This window comes from Haliaeetus albicilla, chromosome Z (genome assembly GCF_947461875.1).
Source record: "Haliaeetus albicilla chromosome Z, bHalAlb1.1, whole genome shotgun sequence".
Taxonomy (NCBI): Eukaryota; Metazoa; Chordata; class Aves; order Accipitriformes; family Accipitridae; genus Haliaeetus; species Haliaeetus albicilla.
This window is the reverse complement of record NC_091516.1, coordinates 4,273,215-4,297,157: the sequence shown is the minus strand read 5'-3', so window position 1 is coordinate 4,297,157 and position 23,943 is coordinate 4,273,215. Positions and strand designations below refer to the sequence as shown.

Sequence of the window (23,943 nt, the reverse complement as noted above, 5' to 3'; positions counted from 1 at the left end):
TTTTCTGTTGAATCTCATGAATCATCCCAGAACTGAGTCAAAAGCCTTTCAGAAAATGTTCAATTGAAAGCCTAATCAGTGGCATTTAGCTGGTATACAGAACTGGGAAGCTTAGAAAAGTGAATTGGGCTCAGTGTTTGAATTGGGCTATAGAGTTACTTAACTAATCCCATTTTAGAATAATATGCTAAAGCAACTCCTACTGCTCTGGCCAGCAGGCCTTGTCACTCTGCAGTAGCCTCTGCAAGGTGATTTGTACCAGTATTTGTAGAAGCACTTTGGTAAAGAGGTCTTGTGCTTATCCCATGGGCTTAAACTGTAGATGCTGAAGACAGGAGATTAAGAAGAAAGAAAAGGTAAATGCTGAGGATGAAGAAACAGAGCAACCTTGGTCTTGGTCTTCTTTATGCTTAGCAGTGCCCCAGTTTATGAAAATGAGTTTGCAAGAGCCTGCGTGCTGGATCTGACCATAATACTCCTCTGAACCAGCAGAGGATCAGAGGAGATTGCACATGAAAGTATTTTACATAACTGTCAGCCTGTTGTTGCAGTGAGAACAACTGCTTAGCTCATCCTGTTCATCCGCTACCCTTAGCAAGAATGCAGACCAAAAATAAGCTATTTGCAATATCCAGACACCACAAGAACTTATTACAGTGCATACCAAGCAGTTTTGCTCATCCAAACTGCAGCTAGGATGAGACAAAGGGTGCAAAAATGGGGGCAATGCATCCAAAGCCTGACAGCTGTTGGGGCAAATGGGAGATAGTAACTGCTGCTTGGTGTAGCCTGGAGAGTAGAGGTGGGGCAAGGAGAGGAGAGGTGAGGAGATGGGAGGCAAGGAGAAGAGGGAGAGGAGAGGAAGGGCGGGCACACAGGGAAAGAGAACCTGGGAAAGGAAGTGCCCTGAGATCCAAAGTGGTGTGATTCAGATTTGTTTTAACAAATACTATATAGCATTTTGAATTCCCAGAAGTGGATTTCAGACCCTGGAGAAGAAAGACCTGTTTGCTGCTGAAAAGAGAGGAAACAAGCTGCACATCAGATAACTGTGATTTGAAAAGATTTGGTTTGTCAAAGCAGAAAAAAAAAACATTTCTAATATTCTCGTCTTTCTGGAGAAGACACTGTTTCCCTGAAATGTGTATTGGAATCTGAGAGGAGAAGAACAGAAGCAGTGTCACAAGTATTTGGGAAAGGCTTGAATGGAGACTGTTGGGAGGGTAGAGCCTGGAAAACCAAAAATTGCAGTAATAAAGAGAGGACATATCTGAAGGTTTGAAGACTGAGATGCTGTTGAACATTTAAATTCCCCTGGCTGATCTTTGTTCTGAATTTAAAAAAAGGCTCCCCTATGGATCTGGGTGTTCTAAGTCTCACATGAAACTAGATAAACCTTACAATTGCTTGGAAAGTCTTCTCAAAAAGAATGTGCTTCACCTCTGCTTTATGTTCTCTGTTGATTTTTGAGGGAGGTGCAGGGTGGTGACTCTAGAAAGCCATACATAGATCTGAGCTTGATTACCATCAGCCTTTTTCCTCATCTGTGTTTGGTGGTTTCTCCTTTCTGGAGGGAAGGAGTAAGTACAAGACAGTAATCATGGAGACTTTGTGGTTTGTTCATTGGTATTCCTGTGGGAAGAGCATCCTATCCCTTAACCTTCGTGTGTGTTCATAAATCTAACCTCCTTGAACTTTCTGTGCAGGAGCATTACTTAGCCCAGCAGCTTGTAGGATGCTAATTTTCATCCCAGTAAGTTTTTTTCAGACTGTTGATTGAAGGGTATGATCATCCTTCCTATCTACTCCAAGTGCTAGTAGGAATTTGAAAGTAATTTCTGGTACTATCTTTTTCAATAGGCCATGTAACCCCTTCCCTCCCCCCCACTCCCCCTTTGACGGTATACACAAAATGGGTAAGTGAGTGCATGAGAAATACTGACCAGACTACGCTCCCTCAGATCTGCAGTCAACATACCAAAAAACAATATCCCCCAATTATGAGATGATAAATACAATCAGAAGAAAGTGTGATTTGAGATTGACTATGTTCTTTCAAACCTTTCAGTAATGACCACAGAAGACATGTTTTAAAGAGACTACCATAAATTATGTCTTGAACAGACATGGATCAGTGGAAGGATTGTTTCATAAAGATTCAGGACAATCCATTTTCCTTTGCCTTTTACTGGCATTTAAAGAAAACAGTAACTTTTTATTGTCTGACATTAGAATCTTTGTCCTCCCATGGTGTGCTTGACTGAGTTTTTATAAGAGGGACAGGAAATAGGCAATGAAGAATACAAGCTAATTTTCACTATATTGTGGAGTTATATAGTAATTTCTACACCAGTGAAATGACGTAAGCCACAGTTACCAGTGGAGAATTCCAGGATTTTAATACTCTATAGCTGCTTTAATTCAATTCTTCAGGGCCATATCTTGTTATTTTTGAGGAAATATAGCAATACTCATTTTTCCTAAACATCTGCAGATTTTTTTATATCTTCCTTCACTTTTTCCCTCTGTTTTGTAAAATGTCTCCTAGTTCCTCATTATTAGGAATGGAATTGCTGCTACTTTCAGCAAAGCAGTAAATGCATCTATTCTCTTTACAAATAAAAGAGAAACTTCTCCCACTGAAACTGACAAAGTTTTCCTATGAGGGGAAACAAGGTTGCCCTCAATGGAAATTATGACCTTCTCCTTTTAGCTGTTTCTGTAAGGAGAGTAAAATGTGAATGAAGAAGGTCAGGAGCGAGTGGACGGTCATGGCTATGTTAACACATAGGACAAAACCATAAGGGAGGTCAGAAGAGTGTGGGGAGCCAGACAGAGATCAACAGAGAGAGGACTGTGTGGGTAGGAGTCAGGTTGTAAGTAGTGCAAAGAAATATGAGATAGAGGAACTGTGAGTGCAGGGGAATGTTGTGGACATGAGATTGATGGGAAGAGGAAGAAAATGCAAATGGAAGAGGCATGTCTGAACAAGATAAAAGCAACCTTCAGAAGCTGGAAAGGAGTGGGAAGGTGCTTAGACCTATCCCTTTTGAACAGCAAGTAGGAGAATCTGGCTGCATGTGTGTTTGCAGCTAAGTTGAATTGCAAGCTTGACATGAACACACTTGAATTCAGCCTTCCTGGGATGGAGAATAAGAATCAGGAGGCAGGTGAAAAATGTAAGCAATTGTATTTTGAGGTGGTTGTGATGGCTAAATTATTTAATTTTTTGTCATCTTGTGTTCCGGGTGGAGTGACGCACTTTACTCATAAGAGAGAAGTAGCAATATGTTTATTGATATAAACCAGCAATTTAACAAAGTTTTATAGTAAATGCAGCAGTGGTTTAACAAGATTTGATGGCAAGGTTCACTTGATATTTACTGCAGAGAGGACAGGGTCAGACAAAACTGTCAGGGACCCTCCTGTTGAGTCACAGGGTTTAGAATGGACCCCCTTGCTTTCTAAACTCCTTCTCAGAGGGGAGTCTAGGTGCGGCTGGATGCACTCCTAGTCCCAGACTTGGTCAACAGTTTATGTCTAAAGGATTATATATGTGCACTCAATCTTTAGCTAAGATTTCAAAGTTTAGCATGCTATTAATCACTTACCGAGAATCTGTTGTGTCAAGGAATCTCTCAACCTTGAGGAGTAACCTTCAGAGGCATCCCTAGACAAGGGGAGATCCTGGTATGCAGCCCACTGCTGGGCAGGAGAGTTCAATGGGCCTTGGGCTGTCCACTAATTATGGAGTAAGATAATTGACTTATAGTCATATTTACATACCAACTACAGGTGTTAGCTTTTTCCAAATTCGGCTTGAGTCAGACATTGACCAGCACTGTGGTTGGGTAGGAACATTGTTCAAATTAGCCCTTGACTATTGTGTTGTTATCAGTCTCCCCCGAATCTACTTTGAGCTGGATGCAGACATCACAACCAGACGCGTCCATTACAACCACCACTGGTGGCTGTCACTTGAGCAGTGTTATGGGAAATACAGCTCAGGTGGGGCGGGGGGAGCACACCATCACATCTTGTCCATGGTTTTGAGTATCTGCAGTTTACAATACTGAAAATGTAAAGTCTGTGTTAAGTACACAACAGTGGAAAATGAGAGCTCCCCAATTTTTTTTCTGTCTCAGTGCATATTTGTGTTTCTCCTCTCTAATACCTTGGTAGTTCAAACTCATTTGTGCTATAATTCCAGCAATAAATGGTAGCGAGGAAATTGCCAAGTTTCAATCCCATTGAACCTTTTCCTCTGAGTACCAGGTGATCATATTAGAAATATCTCAAAGGCTTCTTGTGATAGGAGGAATTACTGAACAGATTCCATATTAATTCTTCACTAGACACATAAAATTGCTAAAATGCAAAGATTTTGAAGTCTTTACAGATGAAGCACAACAATGTAAGTCTTTCGCTTATAGAGAAGTATTGTTCATCATTTACTGAGGCTTTAGAGAGCAGAAATAATAATTTATCTAAGGAGCCTAATACTAATCTAATTTACATTATACCAATATATATCGGTATAAATTGGTGTAACACCACTACTATAAGGCAATTCTGATTATATATGTTGGTGACTTAAAATGTCTCATGATTAATTACAACAAAAAACATGCGGGAGTGCAATAAACTAAAGAGAAGTTTGCGTTAGTCAAAGAACTCCTTTCCAACAATTTCCTTCGTCTTACTCAGTTGGCTCCACATGTGGCTCTAAGGGCTGCTTTAGTCATCACAGTAAGATCTGGCTCTGAAATTTCTCCTTCCCTTCTGGAAAGGCCTTTTGTTCCCTGACGCCTTGTGACCCTCCACTTCTCTGCATACCCCTAACCCCAGCCCCAGTCTGCTGGTGTTCACATGCTCTCCACTATGGACTGGAAGCCCCTGCTTGGGGAACAAAGGGAAAAAAGCAGCTTTTTGGCATTTTTATAACTTGCCTCAGATTGTTACACCTGCAAACACAAAAGTTAAAGCTGTCCCAGAGCCACTGCAGAGCATGTTGATGAGCAGGAGTAGTTTCATGATCTCCTGTTCCCCTCCAGCTGCCAGCCCTGTGGAGTCGGAGTACTCTGGATGGGCAGTCCTGATTCAGCTAAGCATGTGCTGAACTGCCTTTGTGCTTAACTGGTGTGTTAGAGTGGGGCTGACATGCCTACAAAGAAAAAAAGAAAATAAATCCAGCACTACCCAACCAGTAAGGCTCAGTGCCACTTACTAAAGGGAGGATTTCTGGGAACATGTTCAGGACACTGCTGTTACTTCATTTGCTTTCCTGCTGGTGGACAGAGGACTGATTGTTCACTGTGGTCTCGTCCTGCTCTTGCTGTAGTCACTGGCAAAATTCCTGTCAACCTCAAAGGACACAAGATAAGACTTATCTCCCTGCTATCTTTTCTTTTCTCCATCTGTTTTCCCACCTGTGTTTACACAGGCTTTCCTTCACTCAGCAACCCAGTCATATGTTCCAGGAAATTATAACCCATTTTCCTGTTCTTACTAGATACTGTGTTAGAGCTGAAGGAATGCCGACATTGCTAGGGAAATCCAAACTGAGTGAGTAGGAAGTGTAGGTATATTTTTATGAATTAAGTCTGGGGGTCTTACGGAGGTTTCATTGTGTTTGCAGTTGGAGGGAGTTTCCTAGTACCAGTAGGTAAGTGTGCAATAATTCATGGTACCCAATTTGTGATGTGTCCCTTGCAGTTCCACCTCCCCATAGTTTTTTCTGCTTTTTTCCCCCATTGAGAATCCCAATGGTATCATGCCACTTGGAGGCATTCAGTAAAACAATTTGTAGACTAACTAAAACTCATTTTGCTTAAGAATAATTTTTTATATGAGCTTCCAGGTATATTGAACCTGAAGAAGTGCATGTGATATTTTAAAACTCTTTTTATGATACAAGAGTTGCTGTGTTTGAATATGAATATGAAAGTGTAATGGTCTACCTCTTGTATTGTAATAAGAGACAAATACATGTTTTATTTTACTTGTTCAAAGGCAGATATCACTAACTGTGCTGAATATCATCATTCGTCTGGCAAAATTTTATATAAATCAGATTCCTTTACCCATCTTCCCAGAATATGTCCCAGAGACATATTACATATGGCATCTTTTCTTTTTTGGTTTATTTTTTACAACATGTAGTTCATGGCATACTTTAGATTTTAAATGTTTTATTTCACTTAAATTATTTAATACTGTTTTAACAGTTATCCTTCTACACTTGAAATTCTAATAAATTGTATCTTGCATTTGCTTCAGCTTGTAGAAGGCCAATTAGACAGAACTTCTTTGACCTACCTATTATTTATGGAGCTTTTCCCCATTTCAGAACAGCAGCTGTCAGTATATTTTAGACCAGTGCAGTGGAAAATAATACCATGGGAAATGTTGAGTCACTTTAGATTATATTTTGCCACTTACTTTTTTCTGGGTACACTCTAAGTACTTCCTTTTGATAGACTACTTTTAAAGATTTGCAGTATAATACTGATTATAAATAGGTAGAAAACGCTGTTAAAGTGCTTAACTGCTCACTGCTTTACACCTGGACAACATGATATGACATATAGTTTCACATTTTGCAAAAATACTGCATATGGCTACTCTGTGGTGAGTTAAGTCTCTCAGTATTCATACTCCAATCCAAATAATTAATTATAAGTAGACTCCCTGAGGTGTGATTATTCACATTCTTAATGGCAAGTACACAATTAAATGCTTTAAAGGAGCAGGATCTCCAGATCTCCATACCAGCTCATTTGTAAAATATTTTTCAGGTGAACAGTATAGAATATTTTTCTAAAAGTACTGTCTGCAAGAGGTTCGAAAAATTAAATGTCTTTGGCACACACTAGTCTGCCATTTTGAGGATACATTTCCTCATGATATAGCATAATCTCTTGTTCTGCATTGTGGCATTCTTTTGATGCAATATTTTATACAGAAAATATTATGCAGTCAGAAGAACTTCTTGCTTTTCAGAAAGATTATTATTTTTAAAAGTCTAGGAGACTTTCTAAGAAGATAGAATGAAAATAACTTACTCTGTGATGCTAAAAGGTAGAATTGGGGTTGGGTTTAGGAGTTTTATTAATTAGCAAATGAAATATAAATTTAACAATATTATTAATAATAATAATGCTAGTAATAATTCTCCCTATCTAAATAACATAGTCTTCAAACCAAATTATAATCCTAATTCTGCAAATTCATGAACAGTATAAGTTTCTAATTTAGAGTTTATACATAAAAGAACTAGACACAAGCAAAATACAACACCAGCATAGCTTGGAAATCTGAGGTGGCCAACACAGATAAACCAGAAGATGATTTTGCAAGTACCTTCAGTTTTACACAGTAGAATTTAAACTAAATATTTGAGTTTAGAGTAACTATTTAATCTAAATATTTAATTCAGAACTGACAGTCTCTGATCATTTGTTTAATAATTTAATGGAAAAAAATGAAGTGAAATATTTTTACAATCCACTTAAATTCAAGTTGAATAGTTTAATTTGTAACTGTTATTGTTTGCCAAACTCAGGACGACAAGAGCTTAACATTGAATACATAGGGACTTTGTGGCTTTTTACAACAGGGAATAGGCAACCATCTGACCAAAAGTAGGCATAAATTAATTACACAAAATCACTTTTGGCCTTTGACCCAGCCAGTATGAAAGCTAAATCTGTACTTAAGCACATTATCTTGGAGTCTAAGCTTGTTTATTTTTTTTTAAAGAAAATAAAATTCATATCGGTCAAATTATGAGCTTTTTCAAGATAATAAATAGACTATCTCAGTCTCACTTGGTAGAAAGAACATTCCATTAAAGTAGAATAAAAATGTATGGATGCTGTGTTGTAAGTAGCATTGAAGATAAATAAGGACTTGCATTTCTATTTTATATAATGATCCTAAACTTCTGTTCTATCAAACAGAGCTTTCTCAGAAGAATTTGAGTTAACAACAGAAAATAGGCACGATGTAAGAAATGTTACTGGCCTCTGTTTGCTCTAGTCATGAAAACTTGGCCCCAACTATTTTCAGTACCTTCAGATAGAAAAAAGAGAGGTCAGGATGGAACATAAAATGTCTCTGGTCAGATAACTTGCCACTTTTTATAAAGGCAGTTGTATTCTAACCATGGATATTTGGCTGTCTTTCTTGATGTAAAAGTAATTATGACTAACAACCTTTCTGAAAAGAATTAAATTATACTGTCAACATATATTAAGCATATTACAATGAAATATGCTTAATAGTTTATCAGCATTAGCTTTACAGGAAATACGAGAACTTAAAAACATCCAGTTATATATCAGTCTTGTCAAAAATTACAAATGTCATTAGAGAATGGCTAAAATGGACTGGCTTATTGCATCCAAATGTGCCTTGAAAATTAATATATGCCCAAAATGTCTTTTTCTGTATCAGCATTTGCTTATATCACGGTAGATAATATTTAAAGGCTCTGCCAAGTTTAATGGAATTCACACAGAAATAATAAGAGGCCTGCTCTGAGTAAGTCTCAAAACATCCAAATTAGTAGCAGGTTATCACACTGCTTTTCTCAGAGCTGCTCTAAAGTAGTGTATTAAGCCTTATTCAATGAAATGGACTGGTAAGAACAAAAGTTGTTTCAAGAAATGGGCTTCTCATAGGTGGGTGGCATAAAAGACAAACTTGGGGCAAAGTAAAGAAAGGAGCATACTTTCAGGCTTGTTGTCAAAACCTAAATAAATATGAAATGTTTTTTAAAATAGTATTCCTCTATAAATCCTATCAAAGTTTGGGTCAATGAGAGTTAGGCAATTCTTTTTTGGAAGAGTAATTGTTCCCCCAGGAAATTTGTGCTACCTCCAATGAAATTAATGTACCTGTCTGCCAATGTCATGGTTTAATTCTGGCCAGCAACTAGGGACTACACAGCCACTTGCTCATTCTTCCCTGCTCCCAATGGGCTGGGAAGGAGAGTTGAAAAAAAAGAAGTAAAACTCGTGGTTTGAGGTAAGAATGGTTTAATAACTAAAGTAAATAAAATATAACAAAAATTATTATTATTATTATTATTATTATAACAAAAAAAGATAAATAAAACCCAAGAAAAGACAAGTGATGCACAATGTAATTGCTCACCACCCGCTCACCAATGCTGAGCAGCAATCTGCGCCTCCCAGCCAACTCCCCCAGTTTATATACTGAGCGTGATGCTGTATGGTATGGAATATCCCTTTGGCTAGTTCAGGTCAGTTGTCCTGGCCATGCTCCCTCCCAGCTTCTTGTGTACCTGCTTGCTGGCAGAGCAGCAGAAACTGAAAAGTCCTTGACTTGGGATAAGTGCTACTTAGCAACAAATAAAACATCAGTGTGATATCAACATTATTCTCATACTAAATCCAAAACACACTGTACCAGATACTAAGAAGAAAATTAACTCTATCCCAGCCAAAACCAGGACAGCCATTTAGAAATACTGTTAGGGGGAAAAAAAAAAAAAAAAAAAGAAAAAAAAAGAATAGAACCTCTTTAATTAGACCACTTACTGTACTGAACATTTTTCATACATATACAAAGGTTAAGCGAAGGAAGGCTTGGGAGGGAGACCTTTAGGGAATAGAGTAATGGACAAAAATATAGCAAAAGAACTAATCATCTTTCACCTGTATTTTAGATCAGGAAAATTGTTATTAAAAGCCTATCATGGATATGTCTCCAGCTGCTTCTAACTCATCCATTTTGAAGGTTCCTTCTTGCCTTGGAGTGGCTTTGGAGGCAAACCCTCCTTTTTCTAAATGTGGGGAATGTGCCCCAAGGGTAACATTCTGGATGAAAAGGACTGGTAAAATACTGTTTAGGGGGGTGCTGATATCCCTTATCATCTGCTTGTTTTTCTTGCTGACCATTTCCTGCCTTAAGAAAACTCAAACCACTATTACTACTATTGGCTATACACCACAGGATCATGTCATCCTCAAACATAAAAGAAAATATTCTTTTTAGTCCCCATTGCATTCTCTTCCTCTCCTCAGATATATGACATGATACATATGGGACATCATCAGGATGGAGAAATTATCTTAGCTGGTAGGGGTGCTGGCAAGAAGGGAGAGGTATTTGCAAACAAGAATCATGTTCCTAACTTGTTGAGGGGAGAATTCCACAAGTCAGTAAGCCTGAGTCTCTAGCTTACTGAACAAAATACATTTTTGCATTTTTAATTGATATATTGAGAGGTGTAATTCACCTTTTTCTAATCTTTTTCTGTTTAAAAAATTGACAATTTCAACCTTCCTGGTTCAGGCACATTTTCCATTTCTTTTATTTGTTCTGTTAAATTAAATAAAATCAGAAAAAATTAAGCAATGAACATGCTGAGAACTCATGTGTCAGAGTCTTCGGAGCCAGAAATTTCAAATTACTACAAACAAGCAATAGAAATGTGAAATAAACTAACCTATTAGGCTTTTTTAATAGTTTTTTTAATAGGATGACTATATAAGGGCAACAACTAACACAAATAGATACATTCAAATTAGGTTTAGGTAAATAGTTCAAAAAGTGACAGAAGAGTGCAACTGAGTGAGGCATTAAGGAAGTTGTTTTGGACCCTTAATTGTAATTGGCCATTTTCAGTCCCTCTTCAAAATAGTAACTGCTCAGCACTGTATCCAGGCCTCCTTCATGAACTCTCTGTCTGGTTGATGAACCCAGATATCTGAAATCAACTTTACAGACAATTGTTGTTGGCATTTTTTTAAATGAAGAGGTCATGCAAGCAGTGTCTGCTATTTCTCACTTTGACAAACTCAAACTCAAACTGTCTTGTCTTCAATTCCATATTTAGTGTAAATGAGGTGGGAAATGGTGTAGGTTTTGCTTAGCTTTCTTTTGGACAGTCAAGATTACAAACCTGGCTGTAAAAGGCAGTAAATGTCTCCATTTTCATTCCTCCTTAATGCCTCCATTTTCCTTCCTCCTTAAGTTCTCTCCTTTGCTGCAGGAATGTTCCTGTTGAGCAGTGATTATATTTTAAGGTTTCTTAAATATAGGACTGAATTCAGAGCTAAATGTTACCTGAGCCTTTTCATTTCCATCCACTCCATAGATCTGGATTTGGGGCATATCACTTCATTTTTTTTTTCCTCCACCGTTGTGACTAATGTGAATGTAAATACTGTTTTGCAAAACAACTGCAAAATAAAACTGCATAGCTATGTGGCATAGCATTTAATCTTTTTTTTTTTTTAGAAAATAGATTACTGAAACTCATTTAATTGCTGTCAGCTACATTCTGACTAATCATAAGACCTGATGGTAGTCATTTTAGTGTCTATAGCAAAAAAGCAGCATATTCCTGGATTTTCCATTTTATGCACTAGTGATAATACATTGAAAGATAAAAAGACTACATTAAAAAGTTAGAAAAAAATGATAAGTAGGTGCATTTTATGTTTTCCAAAGTTTAATAAAGAAATAGGAGACAGAAATGCAGAAGTATGTGTTAAAGCAATCACATTTTTATCATATGAAACAGTTTCTCCCCGTTTTCTGTATTAGAGATGGTTAAGTCAACATGGAACTGGGAAATCACTCCATTCTGAAAGAATGGGGTGTCTAGAAGCTTACTGGTTGGGTTTTTTTAATTGCTTGAAGTTTATATAGTCCTTTCCTAAAAAGAAAAACATCACTCGCATTACCTGTTGTAAAGCTGGGAGCACAGTGCCCTGAGCTGAAGGTACCTTCCTGTGACTGGCACACCAAGAAAGTGCTCATTAGCTAGTTTCTGGTCAGTCAACAACTTCAGTAGCTTGAAGGAAATCAAGAACTATTGATTTTTGCAACATGCCAGAATGTTGCTGTTATGTAGGGTTACGTTAGAAAAGAATAACCTAAACCTGGTAGTTCTGAGAAACTTGCTCTGAAGACTTACAAGATGGGTGGATGGAAAGAGCTTTTGTACATCTAAGTTTTGTCTATAATAGTTTAGTAACTCATTGCTCCCTATAAAATAATCAAGACTCTAATCCACTGTCCTGTTCTCATAAAACATTCCCAAATACGTTAGACCAACTGACCCAAGCCTTTGAATTGCTTTGATATTCCATCTTTCTTCTGCTGCTGAAGGTAACCAGATGGTCTGAATAAATGCTTGCCCATTTGCACAGCAATGTATATGCCTGCTACAAGATGAAATAAGTTTCCTGCTGAGGAACTGAAGCAATAGTCAGCTGTCCTCAGCTGGAAGGACACTTCATTAGATCCTGTAATGTTAAATCTGACAGATGATGGGAAACCTCTTACAGCTTTGGAAGGGGACAGAGCACTTAATAAGCTGCTGTAGTTCAGAAATGCATAGAAACTGCTAATTATTTTTTCTTATTTTTAATACGGAGAGTACTATATGACTAAGACACTAGTTAACTCATTTATTCATTACTACAAAAAATTAATTCCTGCACCTAGTAAAGTGAACTTTTGCTTTAATTCTGGTCTTTGTGTCCTTGTAAAACAAAGCTGCATATGATAATAATTAATTATGTTAATTTTCTACATATTACTATACACCATCTTAATCTAAGAAATATGTTCCATGGAGACAGGACCAGTTTAGTGTCCTTTAAGGAACTAGCTAACTCCTGGACTCATAACTGTTTCCTTTATCAACAGTTTATCAGTTGGTGGGCACATTTCATCTGCAAGGCAACTTTATATTGTTATTTTGATTTTTGAAGTTTTTAAATCTCTGCTCAAATGTTAATGTGGCATAGAAAGTAGAGTAATTACATCTGGAGTATAATTTATATGGAAAATGAACTGACGGTTAATGGATAGGTGCTAGACTGTCAGATAAACTGTACAGCTTCTGGGAGTAAAAAAGAGTTTTTCCTAGGTCTATACAAAGTGGAAACAGGAATTTACTGCTAGGATAGCTAATTCACGTACACATCCAGCAAAGACAAGAAAGAAATGGAATATCACAAATGATGCTAGAGGTGAACTGCTCCCACATCCAAAGCAGTTATTTTCTTGAGGAAAAAAACATTTTGGAATCACATAGCAACAAGGGAGGAGAAAATTATTACCTGCAGTGGCATATCAATACAATCTACAAGAACAATGAACTTGATCTCAGTTGGAACCAAAACTGTAGCCCTTACAAAAGGCCTACTAATCCTAATTCTTTAAAGGTCATCCTATGGGCTGTGTCGTTCACTTTAACTCATTCAGGTTTTCCCAAAATCAGTCTTCCTTAGTGCTGTCTTTCAGGTATGTAAAATTTCCTATCCAGAGTGTTCTGCCACACTAATGCAATAATAAAATATGATCTACACATTCAGTGTTTTACGAGATACAGTTATGGGCAAGCTTCTTTAGAAATTCATGGTGTTCCAAAAACTGAACCTGGTGCTCTTGCTGAAATACTGCCATAGAGTCGTAGAATCATAGAATCGTTTAGGTTGGAAAAGACCTTTAAGATCATTGAGTCCAACCACTAACATAACACTGCCAAGTCCACCACTAAACTATGTCCCATTTATGTGTGCAACTGATATATTGGTGATCAGTTTTGATTATTACAGTTATAAACTTCAGAACACACTTAGCCTTAAACTTTTATCATCGCACTTTTTAGTCAATGTCTTGACAGCAGAAAGTACATTATATTTGAGCCCTTGTCCATGTTCTTTTGAGAGCTGCATTGTTCTGTGGGAAAGATCTGATGCTAGGAGAACACAAATTGTGATTTTCACAGCCAAATGTATTACATTGTATTAAATATGGACTGCAAGAACAAAGGAATGTTTTTAACATCGTTTAGTGCTTTCAGAGAGTCATTTTTCATTAGTGCAGTGATTGACATTTGTTTCAGAATGTTCTAGGGAACAGTTGTCTAAAGAGATTAAGTAGTTAAAGTAAAATTTGCATTAAGAGTTGAATTACAGGTTCATTGTAGCCTAATTCATAATTATTAATTGGAATTGAAGACATTCTTTTGTTTGGAAAGGAAAGATAGAAGTATTTGACACTTTGAAAGTGTCAGCATGAAGGCATTGCACCATGCCAACCACAGATGGGAATATTAGTGAATAATATGCTGCCACTGCCTTCTTTTTATGCTAATAGAGAACCTTGTTTGTTCAAGCTGTTTGAAAATAGTCTGTGCCCTTTGTGTTTTACTGCACACTCCTGTGCTGTTGTTTGTATTTCATAGTCTTTTTAAATGAATTGAAGGAGAGCATAATTGTTGAGGGCACCTGGGGTACTTGATGCCACTAAGACTCATTTTAAATATGTTCTTTTCATGAAGTCTATTGTTTATTTATTTGTTAAAAATAACAAAACAAAACAACTTTGATTTATTTAGAAGAACACAAGTGTTTGATGGGAACACATTTTGACATTCTGTGTTCTTCCTGTCCGGTCCAGGTAAATGAGATTTCATATATTATGTCTTACTATGTTTGAGAGTTTGTTCCAAACAAATAGGCAATAGATGTTATGAACTTAAATACAGAACACATACAATTAAAAAGCACATTAGTCTTGTCGCCACAGTAAAAATGATGCTGTTGATATATATAACAAAGCAATATAGATGATGTATCAGTGACTATAATACAACTCCAATCACTCAAGAAACATTGCTGGAAATGCATTACATGGGTATTCATCACATGCTACTTTTCCTGTCAGAAGGCTGTAGTTCATCTTTTGAATGAGACCGTTCAACTGGAGCTGAGAACATGAAGCTTTCCCTGCTTCCTGAGCAGACAAGCTCCACGGTGGCACTCCCTGATCAGTTTCTAAGTGCTGGGAGATTTGGCATACCTTTTCTGATCCATCCTTTATTATCTTATCTAACTAGAAGACTCTATTATGGTTATTAAGAGCCTTCCAAAAAGGTGTTCTTCAACCAGAAGTTGTGGACTGACAAGGTTTGCAGAATAAAATGTATAGCTTTCAGTGATTCTTTCCATTCCCCTTACTTGACAAGAATAATAAAAGATGAAAGAAGGGGAAAAAATAATTCTATTTATTGCAGTAATATCCATGAATTCCATGGTTCCATTGTCCTGTGATGAAGTCTAACATTGTCTCTTATGGTTTCTTCCCATCGTTCTTGTTAAAGTAGTCTAAAACCAGTGTTAGAGATTAATAATGATGAACACAGTACTTCCTCCATTTTTTTTAACACTTTTCAGAATGGTTGGGATCCATAGTCAACATTTGTTTTGTTTGGGGCATGTGATGTTTTCTAAACTCAAGTACTCAATAAGATTTGTTGCGTGTAGCAGAAGACATCTCCTTATGTCTCTAGTATTATTTGCAGCAATTTTAAGTGAAGAAAGCTGCAAATCAAGAGGTGATCATTAGTCACCCAGATTTTCTAGCTAGTTAAGTTATCTCTAAATTCAGCCATGTATTGTAAAACTTTATTCTGTGTGAGATCTAAAGAATATTTTAGGAAATGGAGCAGGCATTTCACTGCATTTAACTGCTCCCTTTGGGCAAAATGTCCTTCTCACTCTTGTAACTAAAATGCAGTGGGTTCAATAAAAGGAGAAGGGGTCAGGGTGAGCTAGGGAATAGAAGAGGAAAGGACTGACTTCTCTTTGACCTGGCTGGCTCTTTACAATAAACTGTCATTACTTCATGGGCATCAAGTTTTGTGAGGGACATTAGGTGAAGACTCTTTCCATATCCATTAGTCGCTATAAATTCTCCCCAAAGCTGTTGGACTTTAAGTACATTTTGTGCTAGTACTGGCCTCATGTTAATTTGCTTTGATTTATCCACTATTATTTAAGCATCTTAGCCCCTAAGCCTTCAGGGTTAGGTGGCATGTGGAAATTCTTCAACAAGAAGTATGAGACGAAAAACCATCAAGGCTCTTTACATTCTAGATCAATAAAAAAAATATTTTGTTAAAGACATACAAAAAAAGAAGGAACTATGCTAGCACTTTATAGATCTGATATAAAGCCTGCTGAATTCTTTATTTTTGTTAATGAAGAATATTTGGTTTTCCACACTTGAGAATGATAATTTGATTGAGATTGAGAATGATTGTGATAGACACACAAGCAGGGTAGGAGACAGTTTCCTAGCCAGTACTTAAATATGAACCAATATGAACTTACTGCTCTTGACTGCTAGAACTGGGTAGGGAAACTATTTCTCACCCTGGCTGAGCCCAACAGTTGTTGATATCTCTAAGATATTTCTTATTCCCCAGCTTGATTTCCCCAGAAAATGGGGCCAACTCAAGCACTTCTTTTTGCAATAGACTTTTTAATTTTTTTGTATTTTAAAATAAATAAATATTCTTCCCCATATGTTTTACTGTTACTAGCCTTGGACATTGACTTTGGCATTTATCCAGTAACCCTCTTCCTGTGGATTCAAGAATCAGCAGTTGGAAGTTTGGGGCTGTTTCTTGAGACTCTGCATATGGCTTTGGTCTCCTCTGTTCCAGAATGATGAATTCATGCTGGAGGCACTTGCAGAGAAAGGCTACTAGACTAATCAAATAGAGTAAGCAGAGGTTAAAAGGGTTCTGGGTTTTAGCCCAATGAGAAAAAAAGTCTAAAATCATGTTTACTCTCCCAAAATCCCTAGGACATAAAACCCAAAGAAACAGAAGGCATTTTCATGCTTGAAGCATTTTTTCCTAGAACAGCTCTTATATTCAAATATCATTATATCATGTATTAAGTTAGTTAAGTAAATCTGGTGAATGATTAAAGAAATTGAATGATTAAAGAAATTGGTCCTTTATGTCAGCTGGATATTTTTTAAAAAATCAATAGAATCACTTGGGTTAATTGAGTCAGCAAGCTGTGTTTGACAGCTGATGAATCCTTTCTTACAACCTGAAGAATTTTTTTTAAAAAGGCTTGATAAAATCAGAGTCCAGACTGAGAAAACCTATAAGCAGGGGTCTTAAAGGACATTAGTTACTTTTTCAGAGTAGCAAAAATAGAATCAAACACCTTCAGAATTGTCCCTGCAACCTTGCAATAGAAAAATTACGGCTGAGTACTGAATTAATACTTATTAGCACCGAGTCACTTCCTAGCTTTTAACTTTCACATGGTTCACTAACTTCTTTGTTTTCTGTGTGTGTTGAATCTTTCTCTCCCCAGAGATTTGCCTTTTGACCAAGGGCCGTCGAACTGCCAGCGTACGAGCAGACACGTACTGTCGCCTGTATTCCCTCTCAGTGGACAATTTCAACGAGGTTCTGGAAGAGTACCCCATGATGAGAAGGGCCTTTGAAACGGTGGCAATTGATAGACTTGACAGGATAGGTATAATTTTTTTTCCCATATTAGGAATTCTTAAAATCTTTCTACCTTTTCTTTTCCTTGAGTTGCAGGACAAAAATGCCTCAAATAAACACTTCTTAAAAGTTTTGTTTCTGTTACACTGCAGTAAATGTTCTGTTGATCTATGAATAAGACATGTGTCCAGACAAGAAATTCTGCAATCTGACTTTTAAATAATAAAAGTCTTTGAGTTTTAGAAAGCTCTCATACTCCTCTGAGGATTATTTTATATACTTTAATTATCATTAGTATTATTTATTAATCCTGTGTATTTCTTCTGCTGCCCTCAGCACTTGATAGGGCTTTTGCTGTTTCATGAGCAGTAGATGACATTTTCCTACATAAGTTGTTTACAGATGACATCCATAATGCTGGGAAGAGCTGAAGCCTCTCAGCACTCACAAAACCCGTGTTTGTTGAAGTGAATTAATCCTTTGCAGCAGGGCTCTCATTTTCCTCGCAACATGGGCACTGCTAGCATTGATGGCTGCATACTGGCATTACTCAGATCTGCTTGCAATCAGAAAAGCAGGCCAACAATATCCAAGTGAAAGGCAGAAGGATATGGCAGATTATCAAAACAGGGTGTGCGAAGTCTGCTGTTCTGCATCCAGACATTTGGACCTCTCAAATAGGACATACTAGATAAAATACGTGGTCTTTGGTTGGGAGAATTGCACTCTGATCATCATTATTGACACTGGTTTTAAAATGCAGCTGTGCATAAAAAAAATCATTTATCCTGTTTGGTGGTGTTTCCTCAACTTCACAAGAAAACTCCAGTGTAAAGGATTCCTCCACATCACTCTTTCTCAATACAGTTATGTCTGCAGTTTCTTCAAAGCGAATACAGAAAGAATTGCAGGGCAGTGTCGTTGTGCTGTCTATTCTAAGCTGAAGATGTGATTTGGAAGAAAGCGTGTTTTCTTTCATATAGCAAGAGTAAAAAAGTGAAATACAGGTATAGACCTGTTTTAGTATTCTGCAGATTGTGAGCACCCAGTGCGTTAATTTATATTATCAAGTCTTTTCAAACTCTTACAGTTTGTCTCTCAAGACTCTCAGGAAATGTAGTCCACGTCTAAGTAATGTGTGCTCCAATCATATTAGCAGTAAAGTGCAGTCTGCTCTTGGAGCAGCAGTCCCGTCTGAAGTGCTGTGTTTTCTCAAAACCAGAAACAACTGAGTGCAATTGTGTTCCTGTGTGTCTGATGACACAGAATAGTGTCTACGCCTTGCAGACGCTGAGAGCTCAAGCAGGCATCAGGACACAGTGTACAGCAGCCTTTATTGTGTAAGCAGGTGTGACGTTACCTGCGAGTTCGTATTAGTTCACAAACATTTAAAAAGATGATTTCTTGCAAGCTAGTGGTCACTGGTTACTAGTGTCTAATAATTAGTTCCAGGGAGTGTGCTAAACGGCAGGTGTATTTATAACTTATGTAACGGTTTGGTGGAAATTAGGACAGTTTTGCAACGAGAGAGAAAGACGTGACAGACGCAGAGCCCGATGGCTTTTTCCACCCCGTTCTCGCGTAGATGACCGTGGTTACGTTTCCAGAGCAACTGTAGTAACAGCAGTACGCTACAAGCGAAGGGGCGCAGAAAGACGAGGTGCCTTTGAGTGCAGTGGTGTTGCGAAAGCCCGCCGTGCTGGTGCAGAGAGGGGGGGGACCGGCTGTGTGCGGAGGCCAGCCGTCGGGAGCGGCCTGCCAGCCTGGGTCGCTGTGGCGGTGCCCGGTGTGGGCCTCACCGCCGAGCTGCGGCCCCTGCTCAGCCCAGGGTTTGCTGAGGCTTTCCCGATGTGCGGCCCTCGGTCAGGGGTGCTGAAGCGCACAGTCAGAGCGGGGCTCTGCCCCTGCGTGTCAGGCTCGCTAACCCTTCTGCCTCTCTGTGAAGGGAAGAAGAACTCGATCCTCCTGCAGAAGTTCCAGAAGGACCTCAACACCGGGGTTTTCAACAACCAGGAGAATGAGATCCTGAAGCAGATCGTCAAGCACGACAGGGAGATGGTGCAGACCATCGCCCCGGCGAGCTTGCAGCAGGTGCCCGCTCTGAACTCCAGCACCTCGGCCTCAGCGTCGCGCGTCAGGACGCAGTCCCCTCCCGTCTACACCGCCGGCAGCCTGTCCCACGGAAGCCTGCACTCCCCCTCGCCCAGCACGCAGACAGCCCAGCAGGCTGCCATCCTCTCGCCCTGCTCCTACACCACTGCCGTCTGCAGCCCACCCGTACAGAGCCCTCTGGCCGGCCGAACTTTCCAGTACGCCTCGCCGACCGCCTCGCAGCTCTCCCTCATGCAGCAGCAGCCGCAGGTGCCCCAGCAGCCCCCGGGGGCCGCGCAGAAGAGCGAGGTCCACAAGAGCACCCAGGCCCTCCACAACACCAACCTGACGCGGGAGGTGCGGCCCCTCTCCGCCTCGCAGCCGTCCCTGCCCCACGAGATCTCCACCCTGATCGCCAGGCCTCACCCCACCGTGGGGGAGTCCCTCGCCTCCCTCCCGCAGCCCGCCCCCGGCCCCAGCGTGCCCCCGGCCGGCCGGGCCACCGTCCCCCAGCGGGTCTCGCTTTTCCGACAGATGTCCTCGGGAGCCATCCCCCCCAACCGGGGGGCCGCGCCGCCCCCGGCCCCCCTGCCAAGGGATTCTTCTACAGTCTTAAGCACAGAGCCCGAGGGAGACAAACCGCGGTTTGCGTCAAACTTATGATCCCCGGTAACTGGGAGCAACAGACTTGTAACAAACTGAGCACCGTCCCCGGAACTGTTTTAGCCTGTTTCCTAATGTACCCCAGCAGTCTACTATGAGAAAAATTCTTTAGACAGCTTTGCCCTACGTAACGAATGTAAAAATTTATATATATATATATACATATATATATATAAAAAACATATATATATATATATCAAAAAAACACCCCGGAATTAAAAAAACTTGTTTGAATTCATGTCTTCCTTTCCTGAAACCATTAAAGAAGTCTAAATTCAGCTGTAATATTAATTACTTTGAACATGTCGACTTCAAAATCAGTCTGACAGATTTCTCTCTTTATGAGGTTTGCTGTTTTCATGGGAAAATTATCAACACAATAACAAACTTCAAACAAGTCTATTAAAGAAAAAAAAAAAAAGAAAGAGCAGTTTCAATCTAACTAACACATAGCACTGACCAAGTGATGTTCTGAAACCTTTGTTATTTCATTTATTGCACACACATTGTTAATTTCTCGTGAAGAGTTCAGTTGTTATTTCCCATTGCATTTCATATGTTAGCACTTTCTGTTGGGAATTAGATTGGAAAAGAAATAAGTTGCAAACACCTGCAGTCAAAAGGCTGGCACTAGCACTCCTCTGGATAGGTTGTAACCTCACAACATGTCAACCCTTCTGTTGTTTCAGAAAACTGGGTGGACTTCGATCTTCACATTGCTAAAGACTTTTACAAAGACTATAAATATTGCCATTGTAAATAACTTTTTAGACCCAAACAAAAATAGCTGCTGTGTGGTGTACCATTGCAAGGTCTTTGTTTAGGAATTTAGGTTCTGCTCTTCACTTCAAAAGTTACAGTTTTAAAATTTGTTAAAGCTAAGTGCAACACAACTGTTAAATTGTAATGCAATGGCTTAAAACCTACAATGTTACTTTTACATGCAATGTTTTATGCAAAATTGTACGCTTGATCCTGCAAACCGCTTGTACTTCACCAATACCATCACTTTTCTTCTCCTTGCCCTCAATAGCATCTGAGAATATTCCATGCATGCTTTGGAAAAAAAGAAAAAAAAAAAAAAGATGACTAAAAATAGGTTCGGTCAGCCATTGTAGGAAAAGGCTTTATGGTATCTTAGAAAATAATAACCATTCGTTAATTGTGTCTACCTTAAAATTCCTATAATGCTGACTTTGAATCTCTGGTTTAAGTCTAGAAGTGAGGTTTTTCATTTAAAAGATTATTCGTAAACCACAGCTTGATTTAGGCTTTCAGGTGCTTTCTGTGTCTTCACTGTAGTTTTGTAGTTGACTGTGGTGTTAATTTACAAAAATAAATATAATATAGCATCAAGTCTGTCTGGAAATGCACGATTTGCTCTGTGTATATTGTAATTAAATGGTTAGTATATCCTAAGGCATGTAGTGTCAAACATAGCCCATAGGTATGAGGTTTATTATTTTTTATGTCTTCAAAACAGAAAGGAAACGGTGACAGAAAGCAGGGTTAAAGCATACTGTTTTGTGAATGTTTTGTTTTGTTTGCTCAAACCTTCATGTTATCCACAAAAAAAAAAAAAGTTCTTTCGTAATCATTTGTGCCTGATTTGTCACATTAAATAGAGACTGAAACTAAATGTGTCATAATTTAACTCATTGAAAAATCAGCATTATGGATGTGATACAAGCATATATTCTGTTCCTTAAAACCCAGCTGACTCATGTTAAGGAAGTGAATGCAAAGGAGTTCTTCTTTTCCCATTAATGCTGAGTTTAATGATGCATGGAAAAATTAAATAACATCACAAACTACATAATGCAGTGAATCCAGATGTACTTGAGAGCCAAGTAAATATTCTAAAGTTAACAGAGCTTGAACCCATGCTGCCTGTTATGCCTTTTACTAAAGTGGTACATCAAATAAAAATTTGAAAAAACCTTCCAGTTTTTGCTGACTCCCACTCACCGGTAAAAATCAATGTAATTAACCCATTAACACACTGTTGCCATTAATTTAAGTGGCCCAGAGTAGTATATGGGGAAATGATTGTTTAAAAGTGTTTAGAACATTATGGATACGCTGCAAGACCATTTATTTATCAGTACAATACCCCTTATATTATTTTAATACTAACAAATTCTGTCAGCTAATTAAGATCATATACTGATCTTTCAAACTGTTTAAGGTTTACATTTGATAGGAGAAATGGGGTTAGTAGCGAAATATTTTTATATATATTTTTATTTTATTTTAAGCACTATAAAGAAATATTAATTCACATGGTCTTTCAGTGAAACCATAAATAATTTTTAATGACTTTGTAATAGAGTGGACAATATCTAGGATTTGTATGTTAATTTAAAAAAATGGTACAGGGTATAAAATTATATACGTATATATATATGTATGTATGAATGTACATATACTTAGATTAAGAAACAAATGACTCACATTCCTGTAATATAAAGGTCCATTGCTAGTTTCAGAACTGACCTATTTTCTCTGTACATAAGTAAGCCCATAAGTATGAAATCTCATGTCTGTACAGGATGAAATGTATTAATGAAAAAGGTTGGATCTTACTGATGCTGGGAAGACTGTAGAGCTGATTCTTACAATAACTGTATGATCAGGGATGAGTTAGATTTTTCTTTTGTCTTTGCTCAAAGCCATAAATAAATATATATAAAAGATTATTAATAAATTGAAAAAAAATATAAAAAAATAAAACCATGAATATTTTTTTGTTCCAATATCTTTACAACTGACCAAGTTTTGCTTTACCATGAAAGAAGAACTGTTTGCGTTTCTCTTGAATTTGTTCTGAGCCCAGAATTGATATGTACTAGGTATGGGGAGGCGGGGAAAAAACTGCCTGATTAATAATGTGCACTGTAGGAAAAAGAGGGCTTAGAAATTCGAGGATACTACCTGATTTACTCAAGCAATTCCTAAGCTATATTTCTTCTGTAGATTAGAGGAATTCATTATGCTAAAAACATTTTCCCCACATAACTCTCATTTAAGCCATTACCACTAACCTGTAATATTTCTTGAGTACAAATATTTAAACCTGAAGTTTACTTACATTTAAAATTTTAAATATCCTGGGAGAGAATCCCAAGTAGTTGTTAGTGTAACTTAAGGAAGCTGTATCCTATCATATTTTCAGTTTATCTTACTGTGTGTGCCAATCCCAGATGACGTACTCCTGAACTTGGGTGTAATAGTTGAGATTTCAAGGAAACATTGATTTGCAAGTAGTGTTCATTTTCTGTGACTTTTCAGGTCATTGCAAATGAAAAAGCATAGTCCATTCAAACCAACAGCAGATAATTTTTTTGCATTAACTTCAGTAGTATCAATATAATCCTAGATTGACAAACTCTGATTGAAGCAAGCGTGAGTAGTTGTATTTTCAAATTGCATCGTAAAGTGTATTGTGAATTATTCTCAGTGGTATTTAGTTATTCTTTTTTATTTTGCATTACTACGATATAGCTCCATTCCAACTGTAGTCAATGAAATGATTTCCAAAAGGACCAGCACTGTACTAGAAAATTCTTGTTTAGCAGCAAAATTCAGTTGTCCTGTCTACATTTGCTGCACAGGGTCAAATACTTTGATACTTAGTACAGTCTTATTATTTCATACATGTTTGTGTACAGAACCAAAAGAAACAAAGGGTTGTTTTTAAGTGATATTTCATATCACTATATATGATATCAATATGTGCCTACACACCAATGTATATATTTTTAAAATCTGTCCGTTTCTACTATCTATATCTACCTCAGCTTACTTCCTATCTTACCTTAATTTTAATTTAAAAATCAGCAGTAGAACTGGAACCAAAGTAAATTTTATTTTAAACAGCA

At 37.9% G+C, this 23,943-nt stretch overlaps 1 protein-coding gene across 1 annotated transcript in view; it reads left to right on the top strand.

Moving 5' to 3' along the window:
• HCN1 (hyperpolarization activated cyclic nucleotide gated potassium channel 1) overlaps positions 1 to 22,807 on the top strand; it is a 207,953-nt gene extending 185,146 nt beyond the window's left edge. The window contains exons 7-8 of the mRNA XM_069777633.1: positions 17,172 to 17,336; positions 19,254 to 22,807. Coding sequence (XP_069633734.1) covers positions 17,172 to 17,336; positions 19,254 to 20,062 — 974 coding nt within the window. The 3' untranslated portion in view covers positions 20,063 to 22,807. The remainder of the gene's footprint in view (positions 1 to 17,171; positions 17,337 to 19,253) is intronic.
• The last annotated feature ends 1,136 nt before the right edge of the window (positions 22,808 to 23,943 follow it).